The sequence below is a fragment of the Podarcis liolepis genome, assembly GCF_965112155.1.
Source record: "Podarcis liolepis genome assembly, chromosome: 9".
Classification (NCBI taxonomy): Eukaryota; Metazoa; Chordata; class Lepidosauria; order Squamata; family Lacertidae; genus Podarcis; species Podarcis liolepis.
Genome location: NC_139564.1, coordinates 71,553,361 through 71,577,467, shown reverse-complemented (window position 1 = coordinate 71,577,467; position 24,107 = coordinate 71,553,361). Strand labels below are relative to the sequence as shown.

General features: G+C 41.4%; 1 protein-coding gene across 3 annotated transcripts in view; it reads right to left on the bottom strand.

Annotated features, from left to right (window-relative positions):
• Positions 1–1,859: 1,859 nt before the first annotated feature.
• TAPT1 (transmembrane anterior posterior transformation 1) overlaps positions 1,860–24,107 on the bottom strand; it is a 67,309-nt gene continuing 45,061 nt past the window's right edge. For all 3 annotated transcript variants that reach the window (XM_083460488.1, XM_083460486.1, XM_083460487.1), the window contains 10 exons: positions 19,673–19,808; positions 18,086–18,183; positions 17,852–17,921; positions 15,917–15,997; positions 11,773–11,882; positions 9,961–10,020; positions 8,864–8,932; positions 6,792–6,868; positions 5,764–5,924; positions 1,860–3,666 (listed from right to left, as the gene is read on the bottom strand). In XM_083460488.1, the coding sequence (XP_083316614.1) occupies positions 3,449–3,666; positions 5,764–5,924; positions 6,792–6,868; positions 8,864–8,932; positions 9,961–10,020; positions 11,773–11,882; positions 15,917–15,997; positions 17,852–17,921; positions 18,086–18,183; positions 19,673–19,808 (1,080 nt within the window). In that variant the 3' untranslated portion in view covers positions 1,860–3,448. The remainder of the gene's footprint in view (positions 3,667–5,763; positions 5,925–6,791; positions 6,869–8,863; positions 8,933–9,960; positions 10,021–11,772; positions 11,883–15,916; positions 15,998–17,851; positions 17,922–18,085; positions 18,184–19,672; positions 19,809–24,107) is intronic.

Here is a 24,107-nt window from a genome sequence, read left to right as displayed (position 1 = left end):
CATACAAAGTGGCAATGCAATGCAACTTGAGAATCTTGGCCAGCACTGTTTATGAATGCATACCCAATTCAGAGTCCATGAAAGTGCAATGTCTGAAAACTATGGCTCTGTTTTGATCTATTTTGCTCACATTGTATTAACCAACTACAGTGGTACCTCAGGTTACATACGCTTCAGGTTACAGACTCCGCTAACCCAGAAATAGTACCCCGGGTTAAGAACTTTGCTTCAGGATGAGAACAGAAATCGTGCTCTGGCAGCACGGTAGCAGCAGCAGGCCCCATTAGCTAAAGTGGTGCTTCAGGTTAAGAACAGTTTCAGGTTAAGTACGGACCTCCGGAACAAATTAAGTGGTACCCGAGGTACCACTGTAATGTGGTTAATGTAGAAATTTTGTTTGACATTTGAGAGAGATAGGAGAAATAACTTAAGTCTTGAAAGGGTAGAAATGTTTTCTGCTAACACAAGCCATCCCCTGCAGTTTAAAACAGCCACACTGGCTGGAGCTGATCAGAGCTGGGTTGGGTTACTGTTTTCTTCTTCTTCTTCTTCTTCTTCTTCTTCTTCTTCTTCTTCTTCTTCTTCTTCTTCTTCTTCTTCTTCTTCTATCGCTCATAGCTGAGTAAGACTGTCTTCCATAAACACGGTTTTAACAATGAGTCCGTAAGTGACTGTGGCTGTTCCACAGTGGGGACGTTGGTGGGAGTTGATCATGGTGTGGATTTGCCAAGCGTACCTTCCTCTTAGCATGCTTCTCCCTTGCGTCCTGAGTTCGAGTGTCTTCAAAGCCTTTGGTGAAGGCTGTTCTCCAATTAGAGCACTCACAGGCAAGTGTTTCCCAATTGTTGGTGTTTATACTACATTTTTAAAGATTTGCCTTGAGACGGTCTTTAAACCTCTTTTGTTGACCACCAGCATTACGCTTTCCATTTTAAAGTTCGGAATAGAGTAGTTGCTTTGGAAGATGATAATCGGGCATCCACACAACTTTAAGCTACCATGGACTATTAGCTATGAATCTACCGTGGACATGTGAATGAACAGGCAGAGTATGGATTTATTAAAAGTTGGTTCATGCTTGCAGAGGTTCATAAAGCATCAGGATGGTAGAGTGAACAGGGTGAACAGTAACTTTTATTGGGTTCCAACATTCACCACGAAGTTTGAGTCTCATGCCTCTCATGCCTACCCAGCCTGGCTTTGGAACTCATGAAGAATCATCAAATCCACAACATTATACCCGAAAGTGTCATCTAGATATTTCACATCAATTTAACTATGATCAGTTCTGTAGTAAATTCATGTCAGCTCCAGCAGCAAGCCCTCAAGTGAGGAACATGAAAACATATTTTTCCCAAGGGAGACAGGTTGTTAATCAACCTTTAGCAAAAAAAGGAGCATTTAGTTAATTGAAAGGTATTGACCGGGATCCAAATGACCACATACAGCACATCAAGAGCACAGAGAGGTTTTCTTTGTTTATTTAGGTCTTCCTTCCACAGGCAGATTCCTGTCCTCCAAAAGAATTGTGGAATGGCATGAGATGCTGCTGCTGGAAGGAAATATCACCCCTCATCTGCGCGTACACAGTAGCACTTTGTACTTACATAGAAGGTGTTCTGGACCCTAGTGTTAAGTATTTATGTTCCATATAACCATATTCAACACTGAGTTTCATTCCAGCAAGAGAAGCAGAGCCTTGAATTTTTTTAAACAAAGGATACAAAATTGATTTTTTATTGTCACACAAGATGCACTTATAAAATTCATACAGAATATCATTTAAGAGGGAAAAAAATCATTCCAAGCTTCCCTTGAGCAACAATTAAATAAAAATTAAATTACAACAAATTCACAAATATTCTGAATTAAATTTTAATGATCAAAATTTGTCAAAATGAACACATCTGAAACAATCATTTCTGTATATTTCTAGCTTAGTTTTAAAATTCCTATTCCCACTGGATTCTTAACTTTGGCCACTTCTTCAAGTTGAAGTGAGAAAAGAGGCTTGATAAAAGGGGTGTGGGCAGGTGAATGGCTACTTCAGAATAGCCTATATATTTCCACCTTTTTAGCATTCATTGAAGCCTCTTTATCTGGATTTAATTTCTGTACACTGATTTTATTTTAGCAACAGTATCTGCAGCTTTGGAGGAATAAACATGTATTTTGAATTTTAAAATTTAGTATAACTTATCATTCTTTTCTGGGCCACTTTGCAATAGCTAATAAATGAACCAACAAAGATCTAATCAGCACAAAAAAATCTCATATTTAAAGAGTTTTAAATATTGCATTGTGTTTTGTAGACATTGCCCATCAGGTAGCAAGAAAGCACTTTGAGTGCAGCAGGCTTTATCACTATGCTGAGCTGAAATGTCTGTTATTCCAGATTCAACCCTTCTTGAATTCCTCCTTGCTTGTTTCCCAAGCCCTATGCACCCCAAGTAAAACAGCTTAATACTTCAAAGCCCAAGTACTTCTAAAGCAACATTCATTCTACTTAAAGTCTAAAACTAAAACCACCTATTTGAGGCTGTCTCCATTTTTGGCCATGTGCAGCTTTTCCAGCAAAGTCAAAGAAATGCTGTCAGCTGATTGACACATTACCATGTGCAAGTAACTTCTTTTGTCTATTTCAATGCAGGGGCTCACAGTTGCAAGCGAAACATCTTTAAGTGCCAAGTGCAATCCCACATGTTGATTTTGCCCTTCCTCCCACAAGCTTGTCCACTTTTAACATTTACAAACTCAAGCTTTTCATGTTTAAAACACAGTGCAAATTAAACAGAAAGGAAGAAAAAGCTGTTCTTGCCCAGTTATCGCACAGTCCACTATTCCCTGTTGTTGACCAATTTCTGGCTACGGTCTTAACATTTAGACAAAAATATTATGCAGTAAATATTTCCTTTAAGGGTGATTTATTTGGATTAGATGAAGTACATTTTGAACAATCCTCTCGTAGCAAGAATATCTTGATTATGTATTCTACTAAAAGTTTGAAAAAGTCTTTTGGCAGGTGAAGGATTTTGAAATGTTTTGTAGTGGCTTATGAAAGCAGAAAGGGATGCTTGTTGTTAAAGACGCATACACGTTCCCAATGTTATCCTTCTAATTAAGGGGCTTTATGAATAGTGATGCGTTCTGGAAGCACTGTTTCGTAAAAATGGATTTAAATATATTTCACATGTTATTTTCAGGAAAGCGATGCCGTAGCTCTGCCAAGCGGAAGATCTCTCAAAACTCACATTTTCCAACACAACCAAGTTAACGATGTGAAGCTTGATTGGTTATCAAGCCAAGTTATTCACTGTAATAGGTCTGCCATTAATAATTTAAGTTTTTAAATAAATATTTTTAAGTGCCTTGTTTGGCACCCATCCATCGTGGCAGCGCCTGCTGTCCCAACAGCTCAGTATACTAAGCACATTTTATTTACAAAAGTTTAGTCAATTCTGTTTCCACAAATTGTAAACCTGTCTATCTCCAACAAATCTTTCTTTGCAGATCTGTGTTTTGACTCGGAACTGTCCTGGCTTATATCTTTCTCATCTCCATCAGGAGTTGTCAGGAACTGATCCGAGTTGCTCGTCACAAGCTGCGGCGCTGCATTTTCCTTCTGGTGTACAGGCTGACTGGTCACGGAAGCAGACAGGTTTTCATCTGTGGAAATTCATGCATGGAAAACAGAAATTAGGACTTTGCACAGTGGGAGAAGACGCTGATTACAGATCTGTGTGTTTATTGGCTTGTCACTGCACTGCAGGGTTTGCAAGTTAAAGATCTGTTCAACAGATATGCAAGGCAACTCAGTAAACTTGGGGTATCAGGTGTATAAAATCCTGCCACAGAATTTCTCTCTTTTGTTGACAGTAGTGTTACATACTCCTGTTTAAGCCATGCTAGTAACCTTCTAACTTTTGCATTTCTAATGTAAAATAACCTTTTTGATACCTTCAGGTTGTTAAAGATAAAACCATACCAGCCGTCTCTGACAACTCCAGTAAGTAAGGGAGCTCAGTTATGGCAGAAGTTGCTAGTGATTACTATGTATGGGTACACAAAGAAATGCTAAACAAAAGCAGGGAAGGATGAATGGCTCGCTGACACATGATTTACACCAACTCTGCACTTTACTGTCCTTCAAAAGCACAAATGGAGATAGTGATTCACCAGAGATCAGTTTTTATTTCACTTTAATTTGCTACACTGGGTGGAATGTTCTTTGGAATGTTCTTTATTTTCTTTTACCCAATTCTCTTTCACCTTTGAGCTTGCCCAACCCTTGGAAGGTTGGCTATTGGGCCAAAAGAGGTTTCCCAGCCTTGCTCTGCTGAAATCAGACGTATAATAATAATATTATTTATACCCCAGCCACTGGGTTGGGTGGCCTCAACCATGCCACATCAGATACTGAAATTTAAAACTTTGTGGAATTAATCAGGCTACATAGTAAATAAGTATTAACTCGAAAACCATTCTATCGCATTTTCTTAAAAGCTTAGTTTCTTGGAAGCCAAGTCTGTTGTAAAGGAAGGTAAAGGTAAAGGACCCCTGACAGTTAAGTCCAGTCGCAGACGACTCTGGGGTTGCAGGGCCCATCTTGCTTTACTGGTCGAGGGAGCCGGCGTTTGTCCACTGACAGTTTTTCCAGGTCATGTGGCCAGCATGACTAAGCCGCTTCTGGTGAAACCAGAGCAGTGCACAGAAACGCCGTTTACCTTCTTGCCGGAGCGGTACCTATTTATCTACTTGCACTTTTTGGCGTGCTTTCGAACTGCTAGCTTGGCAGGAGCTGGGACCGAGCAACGGAAGCTCACTCCGTCACGGGGATTTGAACCGCCAACCTTCTGATCGGCAAGTCCAAGAGGCTCAGTGGTTTAGACCACAATGCCACCCAAATCCCTAAACCTGTTGTTAGGAGCAATGAAAACAAAGGTGAATCTTTTAAGAAATAAAATGATCAAATTCAATATAATTTTTAGAATTGCCCTGTTCAAAGTGCTTATAAATAACCCAGATAAGATGAAGTGGTCTGTTAGAAGTTAGTAACTGACTGGACTAATATACTTTAATCCCAATACTGTGACTTGAATTTCTCACTTCTCAAATGTGGTGCTATTACTGTTTGAAGGGCATGAGGAATGGACCAGGAGCGCATGATGTTTTAACATTACTGAAACTAATGGAGTGTGTAGACCTAGTAAGCAGCTTAACTGAAAAAATGCTGGGAGCCCCTTGTAAGAGTAGGATAAAACAAAAACCAAATGCTGTGCTTTGAAAAAAAAATCGAGAAATGGAAAAGACCTTAACTTCCTGTGGGCTCACATACTCCGCTTTCCCCTCTCCTCTCTGCAAGCATGGCTGCAAGAAGTTCAGAGGTTTTGCTTTAGATTTCAATTCAGCCTTAATTGTGAACCCCAAGCTGTGGTTAATTTTAACAATGGATGGTTGAAACCAGCCAGCTTCATTAACTTTGCCCTGATCCCACAATAAGGCCTCTTATTCTTCCTGGAGAAATTAAAAATTCAGGTCTGTTCTAATTCAGAACAGTGAATATTGGGCATTAACTGCCAGATATTTTTAAGTGATCAAAAACACGAAGATGCCTTTTGTTGGGTCAATACTGGAAGCAATACTCTGAGTTACATGGACCCCTGCGGTTTCCTAACACTTTAGTTGGTGCTTCCAAGGACAAAGCGACGCTGCACAGTAGACGAGAGATATGACAGAAGTCCAGAAGTAATAGGTTCCGCTCACCTTGAGTGGGCTTGTACTTGCTTTGTGATTTGCCTAGTGGTTTGCCTGGGGTGCTAGCAGGAGGAGGGTTGAACAACTTCTCTTCCATGTTTGCTTCTTTGACGTACTGGCATGACTTTCCCAAGAGCACAATGCTATTAAGTACTTTGAGTGATATCAACCTGCAAGCAACAAGTATGTATGAAGTGATTCCAAAAACAGGAAGTGGATATGTCAGAATCGCCACTTCTTCCCTCTCTGTCTCCTCCATCCCTGCCTGATTCAAATTTCTGCCATTCTTTTAAGCCACCACTTTCCCCCTCTGAGTGTTTCCACCTTCTCACTCCCATGCCACGGCCACAGCTGTTGTGCAACCTGCTTTCGTTTTGCTCCCCTACCCCATCCTGACTTCATGCAAATATAGGATACTGATGTAGCACTACAAATCCTGCAATGGGGGCTGCACATTATTATATATAAAGAAAAGCATTTTATGCTTGTGAAGTATGGCAAAGCCATCCAGTTGCCTGCATTTGTCATGACCCCCACTGCCAAAAAGATGCCAAGGAAGAAAACCAAAATGAGTCAAGAGCAGAAGCATTTTGACAATTAGGGCCCCTGGACCACATAAATTGTCATTCAGATCCATAGGTGTGTGTAGTATGGGTTGCTATAAAGAAGGTGCAATACATAATCAAGTGCTTTACATTATTATCTAATACATAAAGAATACTTTCCCATGGCTCACTTCTGTCTGTCAAAAGTGACTTTATCCAACTACAGTGGTACCTCCGGTTGCGGACAGGATCCGTTCCGGAGCTCCGAGGTTTCTGCAACCAGAGGGACTGCTTCTGCGCATGCGCACGATGCGGTATTGTGCTTCTGCGCATGCAGCAAAACACTTCCGGGTTTGCCGCTTTCGCAACCCAAAGTTTATGTTACCTGGGGGTAACGTAAGCCAGGGTGATACTGTATACTACTTACATCAATTCTTCCAATTAAAGTCTCCTAAATGAAACATTTTTACAAATTGTTTGATCTGTACTTACCCACAGTAGAAGAGAACAACACAAGCATAAGCCAAGACTCCTTGAACTTTTACTGAACTTGTAACAACTCTGATGAGCTAGAGGAAGAAATGAGTTAACACAGTTAAGCATTTTTTAAATAAAAGAACGATAACAAATCTGGGCATTAAAAAATGAAAATAGTTCTAATAATTATGTAAAAGAATTTCAGATATCATAGAATCATAGAATCATAGAGTTGGAAGAGACCACAAGGGCCATCGAGTCCAACCCCCTGCCAAGCAGGAAACACCATCAGAGCACTCCTGACATATGGTTGTCAAGCCTCTGCTTAAAGACCTCCAAAGAAGGAGACTCCACCACACTCCTTGGCAGCAAATTCCACTGTCGAACAGCTCTTACTGTCAGGAAGTTCTTCCTAATGTTTAGGTGGAATCTTCTTTCTTGTAGTTTGGATCCATTGCTCCGTGTCCGCTTCTCTGGATGATGTGTAGAAAGGTAGATATTTTCTACCTTTCTACACATCATCCTTTTTAAGAAACCTTGCGTCTTTTGAAACACATACAGTAGAGTACATACAGTAGAGTAATAATTTCAGCAGCGTGACATTATCTTAACTACTCTTCAAAGCTGGCTATGGGATCTCTCCTCCCCTTTCATATTGTCTTTTCATTCAGCTGTCCAAGGCAGTACTGCTTTGTAGTGGTTCCAGTTCTACTTAGCCAATTCCAACAGGTGAAAGGGGAGTGCTGCTCAGACCCCTAAGGTTGTCAAGGTGGGGCTCTGCAGGATTTGGGAAGGTGTTGTCATCAATATGTTGATCACACAGCTCTATTTATTCCTTTCATCACAAGCAGTTGTGGTGGCTGATGTGGTGAACCAGTACTGACAAAGGTAATGGACTGGACGAGGGTCAGTAATTTGAAGCTCAGTGCAGACAAGACAAATATACTGTTGGGGAGTGGTTCCTCTGACAATGTAAGTATGTAAGTGATAATGATAAACCAATCTGGAATGGGATTATGCTTCCCTTGAAGGACCAGGTTTGTAGCTTGAGGGATACTTCTGGACCCAATACTGTCCAAGCAGCTCAGAGTGCCTTCTACCAGCTTTGGCTGGTGGTCCAGCAATGTGGATGTGGATAATCTAGCATCTAGTCCAGGCATAGGCAAACCCGGCCCTCTAAATGTTTTTGAGACTACAACTCCCATCATCCCTGACTGCTGGTCATGTTAGCTAGGGATGATGGGAGTTGTGGTCCCAAAACAGCTGGAGGGCTGAGTTTGCCTATGCCTGATCTAGTCTCTGCTCTGGTAACGTCAAGGTTAGATTGCTGCAATGTGTGGCACCTGAGGCTGCCTTTGAAGATTGGCTGGAAACTACAGGTGGTGCATTATTGAACATATGTACTGGCTTCCAATAAATTTCTGGAGCAAATTTTAAATGCTGGTTTAGACCTATGAAGCCTTACATGGCTTGGGACTCCAATACCTTATAGAACACTTTTCCAGCAGTAGACTCCTTGGACTTTGTTATTAAAGGCCTTCCTCTGAGTGTCCCCTTCAGCAAAGATGTGGAGGCTGGTAAGAAGTGGACCTCCATTTGTGGAGTATTCTCCTCAAGAAAGTTTGCCTGCCACCAACATCATCATCTTTCCAGTGCAAGGTTATAAGCCGTTTCTTCTCCCAGGCATTTGTTAATTTTGCTCTCTCTCTCTCTCTGCTGCTGGGGCTTTCTGCTGGTTGCTTTTTATAGAGAATATTTTCCCCCCTTTCGGACATTTTTGCAGGATCATTTTAGGTTTCGTTTATTACGCTTTTCACTTGGAAGTCTGTATGACCAAAACCCAAGCTCTCACAGTAAAGCCCAAAGAGACATTTTAATTTTAAAAGCTAGCTACATAAGAATATATACCATTTTCAGGCAAGCTTTAACCTCACAGTACTTGAGGAAACTATGTTCTGGGGCCACATCACATAATACCACTCTTCAAAAATAGCAATTCAAGGGTTTAGGAATATATTTCATCCCTTGGTAAAATTTTCACCACTTACCAAGGGAGTTTGCAATATGACAAGAAATACATGACTTACTAGAACAGCCAATGGGAGAGGAATAAAGCCCATTCTCCTGGAAACGGAGTCACTGTAATCTGTGTATGCCTAGGAGAAAAGAATTGAACCCGAGTTTTTTAATTAAGGGTAGAAAACAAAAATAACAGAGCAAGTTCCACTGGGACTGGCTACACATTTTCGTTGGCATCAACCTCCTCTGAAGCATCCATTTGAAAAAGAACAAAATCACATTTTAAACTGTTGAAACTTGCCTCATAAAATGGCAAATATATTTGTGTGTGTGAATCCAATTAAAATTAATGCAATTTAAATTCACTGACCTATAAAGAAGGATCAAGCCATCACATATTGTATCAGCAGATTACAAAGACATTTAATGGCATACTACGGCTGCGTTATCTAAAGAAAGGACTTGAATGTCATAAACATTAAGGAAAATATGAAACGTGACAGCCATCACCATGCAGTTACAGATACTGCCTTTAAAATTAGGGTAGCTACCTCATCTATTTATCTCTTCCCCAGTCCCCATCTCAGCTCTACCATCTACATACCAACACTGAAACCCAGCCACGACTAGACCTAATGATCAGGGGTCCCTCTACCTTTCCCTCACCTCTCACATATTTGCTCCATTCTTCAGTGAACTATACACATCCCTTTGATCGCCAGCCCTGACTCACATTCATGTTCTCATCCAGCCTCTCCCACTTCTCACTTGCCATTGAGCTGAAGAAACGACACTGCTACATCTGAACATGAGAACATGCTCTGCTGATGTGTTTGTGAAGTTTGCTCAGCTTCACATAGAGACAGGAACACAGCATAGTTAGGTACTAGCATCCTATTTAGTTTGAATGCTGAAGATTGTGAATAACAATATTTTAAAATAGAATGGCAAAAAAGAAAACAGACTAATATAAAACTAAATGTCAAGTGAATCACATTAAACTTGTACACATCATTTTAATTCCCTGTGCAAAGAGTGAAGTAAGCTTTTTCTAACACTTGGAGACCAACACAATTTCTGATTAACTGATGGATTCCATTTTCTGGAATAAAACCAGGCACGTCCTTTAGTGTAAGGAACAGGCATTTTTCACTCTGCTACTTACATTTTTCTGTCGACTGCTAACAAGGTCAAATGCAAGACTGGCTCTGTATTCACTGTAGACCTGAAAACAGAGCAACACAAGTCCTTTCATTCTGAGCAAAGTAAATACCAGCAATAAAATGAGTACTGTAATTATTAAAAATAAATTTAGGATTAGCACACTTAGCATTGCCGTACTGTTTCTCAGATACGCATTTATCATTGAAGAGTAAGCTTAACAACTGGATTCCTATGATATGGGATAGGAAAAAGCAGATTCTGTTGGATCAGTGCAGTGCCGTGTGGATATTCTTATGTACACAGGGTTTACTCCACCCATATGCAGTATCAAGCACAGAAAAAGATGCAGGTACTAAGATGCAACATCTATTCAAGTGTATCCATGTAAGAGCTCCAAAGGCATTTAAAAGCCCATATCCAACAGTGTGCTGTAGATATGGCTGATAGTTAAGTGTTTTGTTCCAGAAAAGCTCAGTATGAATAGATAAAACATTGAGTCTATAATTATACATCACTGACCTGCTTTGCTGCAATCACTTAAGTATGTTTCTCTCATAAAAACTAGTATTTCTAGGCTTGCTTGTTTATAAGTCAATCTTACCTCCAAGCAGATATAGCTGGAGTAAGGTGCAACTCTTGTTTTTTGATATTATTCCAAAGAACATCAAAACTCGACAAGTGGGTGGAAAGCTGAACATCTACTTGGATGCTAGCTGAAAAAGCTTTTTTTAAAAAAGGTATGTGTCTACTTTCAGGCTACTAAGCCTAATTCTGATTCAGCATTTGCAATGGCCATTCCCTTCAAATGGGGTGTGTGTGAAATCAGGTTCTTCGTAGTATCAGTATTATTTATTTATAAAATCTATGTGTTAATAAGAAACCTCACAGGTCTGGGTACCATAATAAATCTAGTAGGCTAGAGCTATCATTTCCATTTTTCACTGCATTATTTCTGCACTCATTATACAAAAGTAGGCCATGTATAACTGCCTTTGGCACAATATAACTTATTAAGTGCATTTATTAAATGTGCTTCCACACTATACTGCTGCTACTTTGCAAATCCAGCCACCCTGTCTATATCTGACCTCGCTTCCTAAATGAACATATGTGCACACGAATGCAATGAAGGGAAAATATTTGCCTCTATTCTTATTCTTTATAATGTCCTTGAAACTAAAACACAATTTTAATGGCTAATATGAGATGGACAAGGCTTGTGGCGTTAGCAGCAACACATTTTCATCTTGTAATTTTGGGTTTGTTCCTTTTTTTACTAAAACCCCAAGATCAACCAAGCAGAGCTAGGAGCAGAAGGTATACACTTTGAATTAAAGAATTCTAAAGCCCAAGAACTTGTTTTGTGTATCAGATCTGAACTGAGCTCACATTCCTTCCGCACTAAAAAGCTCCAGACATTGGAACCCTTTTTCATAGGGAAGTCACTCCAATCTCATGATCATTTCCCCCCCCCCCCTTTTACAGGCCTTCAACACCCATTTTGAGGTGCAGCAACGCAGCACTCCAAGTAACTGAGCGTAATGACATTATTATACTGGTAGCATATCTATGAAATTTGCATCATTTTACAGTTGCTTACAAGTGAAGCATATTTGCCATTTCAATGCCTACTTAACCAATATGGAGGGCTCCTTTGCACCTCCTCACAATTCTTGATTTACCACCCTGAATAGAAAAGAGGTGTTTAATGAGCCCTACACGAGCCTTCTTCATACAGATACTGCATCCATGCTAAGACCTCATCATACCCAATTTCAAATTGAAATGCACAGTGGTTCAACAATATACTTACATCAGCTGTGATGTCATTGAATTTTGTTATAAAAGCATGTTTTACAATATCTACTGCAATTTCTGATGCAATCACCATACAAACATCTGGAAACAATACCCAAAGATGATCTGTAAAGACAGGGTGAATGTCAGATGTACAAATGTGTCACAAAAAGCAATGATAGAAAAAGTGAGTACATACTGTTTGGTCAAACTGTCAGAACCTGAATCTGTAAATGTCTACGTGTTAGAAACCTCAGGAAATGCCAAGGTAATAATTGCTGAGGTTTCTGCACCACACAAGCTACAATATCACACACTTGGCCATAATCCACACCAATGTAACTCTTCTGAAGAAAGTGTTGTGTGTACAAATTAAGAAATTCTCATGCGATTAATTTCTGTTCTTCTCATAGATAAGGAGTCTCATTCATGACTGGGGGTAGGTTCCACTTCCTAGTAACAGAAGGCCTAAATTATGATCTGGATAGCTAGAATCTATGAGAATAACAGGTGTTCACCAAGTAAGATGTTTCTTCTTCTTCTCTCAACAGGATCCTGCAGAATTTAATGAACATGTTGTTGTTGTTTAGTCATTTAGTCGTGTCCGACTCTTCGTGACCCCATGGACCAGAGCACGCCAGGCACTTCTGTCCTCCACTGCCTCCCGCAGTTTGATCAAACTCATGCTGGTAGCTTCAAGAACACCATCCAACCATCTCATCCTCTGTCGTCCCCTTCTCCTTGCGCCCTCCATCTTTCCCAACATCAGAGTCTTTTCCAGGGAGTCTTCTCTTCTCATGAGGTGGCCAAAGTATTGGAGCCTCAGCTTCAGGATCTGTCCTTCCAGTGAGCACTCAGGGCTGATTTCCTTAAGAATGGATACGTTTGATCTTCTTGCAGTCCATGGGACTCTCAAGAGTCTCCTCCAGCACCATAATTCAAAAGCATCAATTCTTCGGCGATCAGCCTTCTTTATGGTCCAGCTCTCACTTCCATCTGCAGTGATCATGGAGCCCAAGAAAGTAAAATCTCTTACTGCCTCCATTTCTTCCCCTTCTATTTTTTTAAAAATAATATTTATTACTTTCCCAAAAAATTTAAACACTAAAAGAAAAGAAAAAACACATACAATACAATACATTAAACTAACAAAACAATGCAACAATAAAATAAATCAAATTTTATTATCCCATCTTTCATTCACTTCTTTCCTCGACCTCCTCACACCTCCCTTTTTGTATTCCACTTCTGTTAATTATTTCAGCAATTCCTTTCCATCTACCTCTGTTTTCTATCCTATAATTATCTTAACTCATTCTAACCTTATTTTTCCTTTAATACTCTATTAATCTATTTATACTTAATTCCTTATAGCATTTCTACTAAAGCCATGTAACTTCATTCCAACATTTTTGTAACATTCATTAATTTTACAATATTTCTGTAAATAATCTTTAAATTTTTTCCAATCTTCTTCCACCGACTCTTCTCCCTGGTCTCGGATTCTGCCAGTCATTTCCGCCAATTCCATATAGTCCATCAACTTCATCTGCCATTCTTCCCGGGTGGGTAAATCTTGTGTCTTCCAATACTTCGCGATGAGTATTCTTGCTGCTGTTGTAGCATACATAAAAAAAGTTCTGTCCTTCTTTGGCACCAGTTGGCTGACCATGCCCAGGAGAAAGGCCTCTGGTTTCTTCAGAAAGGTATATTTAAGTACCTTTTTCATTTCGTTATAAATCATCTCCCAGAATGTCTTAATCCTTGGGCATGTCCACCAAAGGTGAAAGAATGTGCCTTCAGTCTCGTTACATTTCCAACATTTATTATCGGGCAAATGGTAGATTTTTGCAAGCTTGACTGGTGTCATGTACCATCCATAAATCATTTTCATTAAGTTTTCTCTTAAAGCATTACATGCCGTAAATTTCATACCTGTGATCCATAACTGTTCCCAGTCAGCCATCATTATGTTATGTCCAACATCTTGTGCCCATTTAATCATTGCTGATTTCACCGTTTCATCCTGAGTATTCCATTTCAACAGCAAGTTATACATTTTTGACAAATTCTTAATTTTAGAGTCTAACAATTCTGTTTCCAATTTTGATTTTTCCACTTGGAAACCAACTTTTTTGTCCAAATTATATGCCTCCATTATTTGATAATAATGGAGCCAATCTCGCACTTTATTTTTCAATTTTTCAAAGCTCTGCAATTTTATTCTGTCTCCATCTTGACCCAGAATTTCCCAATATTTCGGCCATTTGGCCTCCATATTGAGTTTTTTCTGTGCCTTCACTTCCATTGGAAACAACCATCTTGGGGTTTTCTTCATTTCTTCCCCTTCTATTTGCCAGGTGGTGATGGGACCAGTGGCCATGATCTTCGTTTTTTTGATGTTGAGCTTCAGACCATATTTTGCGCTCTCCCCTTTCACCCTCAATAAAAGGTTCTTTAATTCCTCCTCACTTTCTGCCATCAAGGTTGTGTCATCTGCATATCTGAGGTTGTTGATATTTCTTCCGGCAATCTTAATTCCGGCTTCGAATTCATCCAGCCCAGCCTTTCGCATGATGAATTCTGCATATAAGTTAAATAAGCAGGGAGACAATATACAGCCTTGCCGTACTCTTCCCAATTTGGAACCAATCAGTTGTTCCATATCCAGTTCTAACTGTAGCTTCTTGTCCCACATAGAGATTTCTCAGGAGACAGATGAGGTGATCAGGCACTCCCATTTCTTTAAGGACTTGCCATAGTTTGCTGTGGTCGACACAGTCAAAGGCTTTTGCATAGTCAATAAAGCAGAAGTAGATGTCTTTCTGGAACTCTCTAGCTTTCTCCATAATCCAGTGCATGTTTGCAATTTGGTCTCTGGTTCCTCTGCCTCTTCTAAATCCAGCTTGCACTTCTGGGAGTTCTCGGTCCACATACTGCTTGAGCCTTCCTTGTAGAATTTTAAGCATAACCTTGCTAGCGTGTGAAATGAGTGAAATTGTGCGGTAGTTGGAGCATTCTTTGGCACTGCCCTTCTTTGGGATTGGGATGTAGACTGATCTTCTCCAATCCTCTGGCCACTGCTGAGTTTTCCAAATGAACATGGGGATAGCCAAAAGCAGTGTATCTTAGTGAAAGCATGAATACTCCTGTGCCAAAATAACAGGGCCTAAGCTTCCAGTGCTCTCTGGGAGGGCTTTGTGATCAAAGGCAACCACAGGAAGAGAAAGGAGTCAATGATGCAAATCTTCTCAGTGAGGCTCTCTTAAAAAAATACTTGCAGATAACCTTCTAACAGAATGTGCCAGCATATCATCCAGGAGAAGCTGGTGGAGGAGTGAGTTAGGCCTATATTAACAGCCATCCAGAGAGTAGCAGTAGAAACATTTTTCTTTCTTTCTGAAAGACCTGGCGAGTATTAACAGCTTTCAGTTTTAACCTGAGAATTGTCATCTGTCCAGTTTTAACTTTAATTTTAATTTATTTGAATTAATTTTGGGATGCATTTTAATCCATTGATTGTTCGTTTTTATGCATATTGTATTATTTATATGATGTTAGCCGCTCTGAGCCCGGCTCCGGCCAGGGAGGGCGGGGTACAAATAAACATTTATTATTAATTATTATTATTTATAGAATATAAGGTCCCTGCAGACGTCCAGCAAATGCCACTCCTTCTTAGGCATGACAGGGTATATACAAAAGAATGAGCTCTGGAGTGCTAACTTTTGGTGTGAATGAGGCAGGAAGATAACACTATTTTGTTGAAAAATTAGAAAACTTCAGCCCACAGAAAACCCTCTATAGTCTCATTAGCACGTAACACTATAGTGTTCATGGCTCACTGTGAAAGAACAAGTGTGCTCATGCACAGAGAGGAAATTGCAACACTTTGTTCCTCTCCTGCTCTGTTACCAAGAGCATTATGCATTACGTTTTAACCTGAATTAAAGCACTTGGATAAACCATTAATACAGCATACACACATGATAATAAGATCCAGTGACAATACACAGATAACATACTGAAGAATTAATCAAGTCAACCACTTTTGCATTAAAATAGGTACAGCCAAATTATGTTTATGCTGCTGGCAGTCAATACAACTAAAATGTCTCCAAATTTTTATTCTATATTTCTTGTCTGGAAATAGACTTTACCTGGATTCCATGAAAACTGTTCCATGTTTCTTAGACAAACTATCAGTAACAGCACATAGTTGGTGAATCTCTCCTTTATATCTAAAAAGAATAATAAACTTTTAAGGCTACAAAAATAGCAATTTGCATCACCATTCTACAGAAGAGTTCTTATACAGAGGCTAAATTTAGCAGTGGATTAATATTACTTATAAAAAGCTGCACTCTGTGCAAGAGTATGGAACAAGTTCACGACTGATGTATGGATTCATCAAATCCAACCTAACAATCCGAACGTGGAAAATAAGTTGCCTTTATTGTTCATTTGTTCTATGCACATCTGGAATAATATACAACTGTATTCTTCCTCAGGGAATGGCAAAAGTGATGCTCTACAATACTGGATCATAAGTTGGCTTGATTTAATAATTACTGCTATATGTAACATCTGGAAAAAAAATGAAAAATCATTGCTAATCACACAGTACAATCCTATGCATATTTACTCAGAAAGTGAGTCCCACAGCATTCAATGGGTCTTCCGCACAGGCCTCTAGGAGGCAGGAATGAACTTAAGTTTAAGTGTTTGAAACATGTAAAAGGTAAAGGTAAAGGGACCCCTGACCATTAGGTCCAGTCGTGGCCGACTCTGGGGTTGCGGCACTCATCTCACTTTATTGGCCGAGGGAGCCGGTGTACAGCTTCCGGGTCATGTGGCCAGAATGACTAAGCCAGTTCTGGCGAACCAGAGCAGCTCACGGAAACGCCGTTTACCTTCCTGCTGGAGCAGTACCTATTTATCTACTTGCTTTGATGTGCTTTTGAACTGCTAGGTTGGCAGGAGCAGGGACAGAGCAACGGGAGCTCACCCCGTCGTGGGGATTCGAACGCTGACCTTCTGATCTGCAAGTCCTGGGCTCTGTGGTTTAACCCACAGCGCCACCCACATCCCTTGAAACATGTAGAGAGTGACAAAAGATTTTTGGTATTTTTAACAGTGTTATGAATTTAACACATAATAAAATCTGAATATAGTATAGCTGCACCACACCTGGGGATTCCGCTCCAGAGGCAAAGCATATAAGCAACACTGAATATAGTCAGGTTTACCTGGCTGCTAGCAAAGGGGGGTGTCTCTTAACTGCCTTCCCTTCCTTTCTCTCTCCCCAATGCAAAGGAAGGCGGCTGGCAGAGCCAAGTGAGTTTAATTGAATTCATGCAAGTGATGCGCCTACACTGCACAGAATTAGAAGACAGCAGTGGGGTACATGGACTGAAGACTGGATTTCATCTCAAAACCAAGTAAGGTGGACAAACCTTGGTCACAATGTATGACTTGTCTGCACAGAGTTAAAGCACGAGTCTGGTTGGGATGACATGCTAAACCAAACCATGGCTTAGGTTAGCGCAGGAGCAGACACAGCTTCTTCACTAGGAGCTCATACATTTGCATTAGGCTACAGTTTGGCTTAATTTTATATGTGAACCAGACCAAAATAAATACATATCTATAAAAGAACTGCTACTTCATTAGGGTGGGAGCCAAAGAACTTTACTCATGAGTGGGTTTCATGAAAGTCAGAATGAAACAATAGTCAACATGACTAACTTCATTATTCTGCTCTGTGGGACTTGATTACAACTTAGTCTGGTTCCAACTTTCTTTATTAGCCTGATTAAAAATGGTGAAACCTCAAAACAGGATTAAAATTGTACACCACTTCATAACTCACCCATGGTTTTATTTTCAGTACTGCTGTTCAAGAGTAAAACATATCCCAACCCGGATCGGGGTGGTGAACAAGCCCCTTGCCATACTTGAAGAGGAGCACCACAAATTATGATCACGCAGGATTTTATGAAATACCACCACCACTGATTTCACACATGCTACATGATATATAATGTATGAGAAGCACACACTCCTGAATTAGCAGCTCACATGTATGTACATACCACTGTTTGACATCTGAAACAGATTATTCTTTTCAAACTTCTTGAAAACGCTTCCTTTAATTTCAACAAACTGCGATTTAAAGAAAGTAACACTCTTACACTTCTATTTTTTTTTTAAAAAAACATTTTCTACAAAATATGTTGACTGAGAACATAGAAATCATTTAACAGAAGTACTGTCACACATCATAGTTGCCAAAGCCAGTGAGGCAAATATATCTATAAAACACTTACATTGTTAGACATCATGATAGTAAGAAGTGACTTGTTGTGCGAGTTGAAGGCTACATTGAGTGTCGTTGCCTGGACCATTATCAGGATAGCATGCAAGACTGTAGTCATATATGTTAAGGTAAATGCTTTTTAGAAGAAAATATTAAATGGCAATATATACAGTCATACCTCGGGTTGAAGTAGCTTCAGGGTAAGTATTTTTGAGTTGTGCACTGCGGCGACCCGGAAGTAACAGAGCACGCTACTTCTGGGTTTTGCTGCTCGCGCATGTGCAGACGGTCAAAATGATGTCACGCGCATGCGTGGAAGCGGCGAATCGCGACACACGCAGATGCGGGTTGCGTTCGCTTCTGGATGCGAATGGGGCTCCGGAACGGATCGCGTTCACATCCAGAGGTACCACTGTATTACACTAAGTTTTAAGATACCAAAGCAGACTTTTAAGTATCATTGTGCTATACCAGGCATAGTTAAACTTGGCCCTCCAGATGTTTTGGGACTACAACTCCCATCATCCCTGACCACTGGTCCTGTTAGCTAGGGATGATGGGAGTTGTAGTTCTAAAACAGCTGGAGGACCGGGTTTGCCTATGCCTGTGCTATACTATACAAGCAGCTTGCTGATAAACATGCAGTTATATTAACTATGTCCATTGCATGCTTTTAAGCATTCCAAGAGAAGGTTCCACAATTACTTGTACTGCCTTGCTATACCACTATCGCTGAGAGACGTGGGTGTGCAGGCCCTACTAATATTTGTTATTCATTTGGTAATGTAGTGAACCACTTTGGTTTTTCTTCTCCAGACAAAATACAACTCTGGGTTTAGGTTTAACAATAAACACAACCATGGCTCAGCTCTAGGTAGCATAACAGCAGCAGGACCAGGGAAGGAAATAAGTAGCTGCCATTTTCCCTCCCAGCACCTGAACACTGGCTCCTTGGTTTAGCCATGGTTTAGCCAAGAGTTAATGCAAGCCAGGCCAGGGGCAAGCATTAAAAGCAAGGTTAGCAGGAAGAAGGAGTTTGGATTTGATATCCCGCTTTGTCACTCCCCTTCAGGAGTCTCAAAGCGGCTAACAATCTCCTTTCCCTTCCTCCCCCACAACAAACACTCTGTGAGGTGAGTGGGGCTGAGAGACTTCAGAAGTGTGACTGGCCCAAGGTCACCCAGCAGCTGCATGTGGAGGAGCAGGGAATCGAACCTGGTTCACCAGATTACAAGTCTACCGCTCTTAACCACTACACCACACTGGAAAACATGCAATGTGGACAAGGCAGGATATCAACAAGGTTTGTTCTTGGCTATAGTTTGTGGTAAGTGGACAGCTTAAGTACAGTCCAGCTGGACTGAGGAGTTCTCCTTTGTTAATTCTTGCCCAATAGAAGGTTTTTAATTTACTTTTTTTTAAAAAAAATCCAGTTTTAGTTCTTACATTAATTAAGATGAAGATTCTGACACAATTTCACAGAACTTTGAATAGGTTTGTAGATAAAACGTAATGGTCCTCAAATCCATGCATTTTAAATACTATTTTAGCATTCATAGAGATGAAAATGAACTGCAATTCTGACCCAAAAGGATACAGACGTACAGCACCGCCATGAAAAAATGGGGAATCACACCTATGTGTGCCCTTTTTCTCTCCTTTGGTTCTGTAGCTGTCCAGTAAAGAGCATCCAAAATATCTTGACCAAAAGATGAAAACAAACGATCAGCTACCTAGAAAGAGAGAAAGAAAATACACCAAGGAAGTATAAACCAAGATAGTTTAATTTTGTCAGCTATGTTCCTCTTAAACAAAGGTAACAGAGTTTATTTTTCCATTAATTACTGCATACTCTCAACATGTCAGTGTCCAACACGAAATGCAAATAGGATATTCAAAACAAAGTTAACTACAATTTTTGTTTCCAAAGTTTCTACTTCCAAGTAGCTTTCCCTTCAACATCTGCAAAGTATCCTTGCTGCTGACTGGCCATGGAATGCCTGTGTGTGATAGAAGTTTTACAATTCTGCTTCAAGCACAAAGTCACCTTATGTGGAACACTGGCCAGACCTATCAGATTCCACCATTAACCTGTGTGAACAAAACAGTGCAACCCAGAACCTCTGGGGTTGTACATTGCAGGGAACCACTGCTAATGGTCAATAAATGTCATTCAGAGATGCTTCCCCCCCCCCCGAGAAGTCCCTGATAGTCTTCCAATTAACTATAGCTCCACGGAATGCTGTTTGAAGCCACATCATTAAAAGGTTGCAGATGTATTTGTGCACCCACCAATTAATGTTTTTAAATTCAACTTGAAGAACTAAATCGTGGAGCAGAAAATGTCAGATACAGTGGTACCTCGGGTTACAAACGCTTCAGGTTACAGGCGCTTCAGGTTACAGACTCCGCTAACTCAGAGCTAGTGCTTCAGGTTAAGAACTTTGCTTCAGGATGAGAACAGAAATTGTGCTCCGGCAGCGCAGCAGGAGGCCCCATTAGCTAAAATGGTGCTTCAGGTTAAGAACAGTTTCAGGTTAAGTACGGACCTCTGGAACGAATTAAGTACTTAACCCGAGGTACCACTGTATTGATAATATAAACTGACTGCACATGTTAGTTCCCCCTATAGGGCAAGAGCAAAACTGCTGGAATGTCACGTCACTGCAGCTGTGGAAATGGAACTATGAATGTCTGGTCAGAGGGCTGATACAGTGCAGTTGCTGCAACAGAAGCAGCAGGGTTTTGTTTTTCCCTCTGGGAAAATACTCTCAAGAAAAAAGAAGATGCCAAAGAACCCCAAGAGCAGTGATGGGGAGAAAAGGAGGCACCCTAAGAAAGAAATCTGGAGTGAGCCCTGAAATGCAAAATGGGGCCTGGGGGAAGGTGAAGAAGAGGCAGCAGATGGATGGGAAGGAAAGGCGTGTAGGACTCTGCACTGCCCACACCCAGCCCAAGTAGGAGGAGGAGAATACCGTATTTTTCGCCCTATAGGACGCACCGGCCCATAGGACGCACCTAGATTGGGGGGGGGAAATAAAGGGGGGAAAATTATTTCCCCCTCCCCCAGGCGCGGGGCCCCCAGAACAGGACCCAGAGCGATGCCGAAGCTGCGTGCAGCTTTGGCATGGGTCTGGGAGCTTGCGGGGCTGGAGGAGGGGGAAGCCGTCCGCCAGCCTTCTAACCAAGTTGGGGGACAGCGGGAAAGGCGCGCTGCGCCTCCCGCTGTCTCCCGAGTTTGCGGGGCTGGCGACGGGGAGGAGCAGGCTTCTCCCCCCCCCCCGCCAGCCTTCTAACCAAGTCGGGGGACAGCGGGAAAGGCGTGCTGCGCCTCCCGCTGTCTCCCGAGTTTGCGGGGCTGGCGACGGGGAGGAGCAGGCTTCTCCCCCCCCCCCCGCCAGCCTTCTAACCAAGTCGGGGGACAGCGGGAAAGGCGTGCTGCACCTCCCGCTGTCTCCCAAGTTTGCGGGGCTGGCGAAGGGGAGGAGCAGGCTTCTCTCCCCACCAGCCTTCTAACCAAGTCGGGGGACAGCGGGAAAGGCGCACTGCGCCTCCCGCTGTCCCCCAGTTTGCGGGGCTGGCGACGGGGAGGAGCAGGCTTCTCCCCCTGCCAGCCTTCTAACCAAGTCGGGGGACAGCGGGAATGGCGCGCTGCGCCTCTCCCGCTGTCTCCCGAGTTTGCGGGGCTGGAGGTGGGGCTCTCCTGAAGCCTGCATTCGCCCCGTAGGACGCACACACATTTCCCCTTCATTTTTGGAGGGGAAAAAGTGTGTCCTATAGGGTGAAAAATACGGTAAGTTTGGATCATCTTCCCAGATAGGAAGCGAAGACACTGTGCCATGGGCCTGGCCTGTCAGAATTCAGCCTGGTGCTGTACGATTTGTCTGCTTCTTTGTACCTGCAGTGCTTTTGCAAGAGAGTCTCTCCCAAGACGGACCAGCCTGGCCTGACGCAGCAGTTTCCAGCCAGCAGACACTTGTCACTTGATTTCAACAGCTTTCTGGTGGCAGGAGCTTAACAGGACTACTGGGGTGCAGTTTTAAGAGCTCTTTTGGGAAGAAAATGGGCAAGAGCACCACTACCCTTTCAATTTTGCTTGGTGTGTGTGCACACGAGTTTGTTTGGCTTGCACTCCTTGCTGATCTTCTACACCCTCACTGATGTGAGAAATATTCATAAAGCATGAACATTTCCTAAATGATCAAAATCTAGAAGGCAAATATAATGGGTGATATCCACCTACATCATACTAGACTCACTAAAATCTACGATTTCATATTTCGGCCCCGCCCATCGTTCAGCCCAGACACTGAAGTCCAGCTGGGAGGGTCTTCTGGCAGTTCCCTCACTGTGAGAAGTGAGGCTACAGGGAACTGGGCAGAGAGCCTTCTTGGTAGTGGTGCCCGCTCTGTGGAACGCCCTCCCTTCAGATGCGAAGGAAATAAGCAGCTATCCTATGTTTAAAAGACATCTGAAGGCAGCCCTGTTCAGGGAAGTTCTTAATATTTAACGTTGTATTGTTTTTAACACTTGACTGGGAGCTGCCCAAAGTGGCTGGGGAAACTCAGCCAGATGGGCGGGGTATAAATAATAAATCATCATCATCATCATCAAATGAGTACAAAGAGCTTCTCTGCTGCAAAAAATGTGAACAACAACAACAACAACAACAACAATAATAATAATAAATTTTATTTATATCCTGCCCTCCCCAGCCAAAGCCGGGCTCAGAGCGGCTAACATCAAATGTATAATACATTAACATAAAATCAGACAATCAATTAAAATACAGGTACAGATCCAGGTACAAAAATTCACGGGGTTGCAGGCAGGCTTCGAACCATACAGGGTTCAAATGGAGACCCTGGTTATATGAACTGGCACCTCAAACTGAAGGACGGATCCACTGTGCTTTATACAACTGTGAGTTCTCTCACCAATGTTCAAGCACTATTTGGGCTTGACAGACTATTATCCTGGCTTAAAGTTATGAAAAATAGTAAAAAAAAACCCGAACTTTTGCTTTTGAACTGTGATATAAGAATTAGTGAACCCAGGTGTATATTTTTATTATTTTAATAATGTTTCAATGTAATTGCATTTAACCTTTTATAATATATTAGGCTTGATTTTTTTTTTTGTGTTCTGCATTTGTGAGTTTCTCCTTCCTACGCTGCATTCCATCTCTCCTTATCTACCCATGAAAGTGGTAAAAATGGCAAGATATTTTAATAGCAGAGTGTTAATCAGCTATCCATGAAGCTATCTGAGACCCAGGATTTTATGATGTTCCTCCCTCCCACTGATGGTTAGGTTGCTAGGGTAATGCCAGACATCCAAGACTGAAAATGGTCCAATGGCCTCATCGCTCCAAGGTGATTGTGGGGGTGAACGTACCAGTATGGAGCCATGTGTGCTTTGCTTTTCATGACCTGTAACCTTTCCTGATGTACATGAAGATGACTCTTGTTTGCTGTGTTTGAACTACTATATAAGCCTTTGTTCTGAAGTGCCTCAAGACAGACCTTCTCAACTGGCACGTTGAATTGAGTGAGCTCTGTCCTGTTGCAATAGCTATAGTGAACGTTGGGTGCCTCCTGGATGCTGGACTCAAATTAGTCTCCTTGGTTCTGTGGTTGATGGTTGTTCCTCACCTTGGTAACAAACAAGGTTGTATAGATGTGAATTCTTACCACAACTGGAAAATATAGAAGTGACAAAAGAAAGAACAGCTCGGTCCAGTGAGAAACGTCCTAACGGGAAAATATGGTTAGAATGTGTTAAGGTAATTATAGGATAGAAAACAGAGGAAGATGAAAAGGAATTGCTGAAACAATTAACAGAAGTGGAATACAAAAAGGGAGGTGTGAGGAGGTCGAGGAAATAAGGGAAAGAAAGATAAGATGTTGAAATTGGATTGTGTTTTAAATGGTTTTTGTCTTGTCTTGTTTTGTTTGTTTCTTTTATTTTGTATTGTATTGTATTGTATTGTATTGTATTGTATTGTATTGTATTGTATGTTTTTTCTTTTT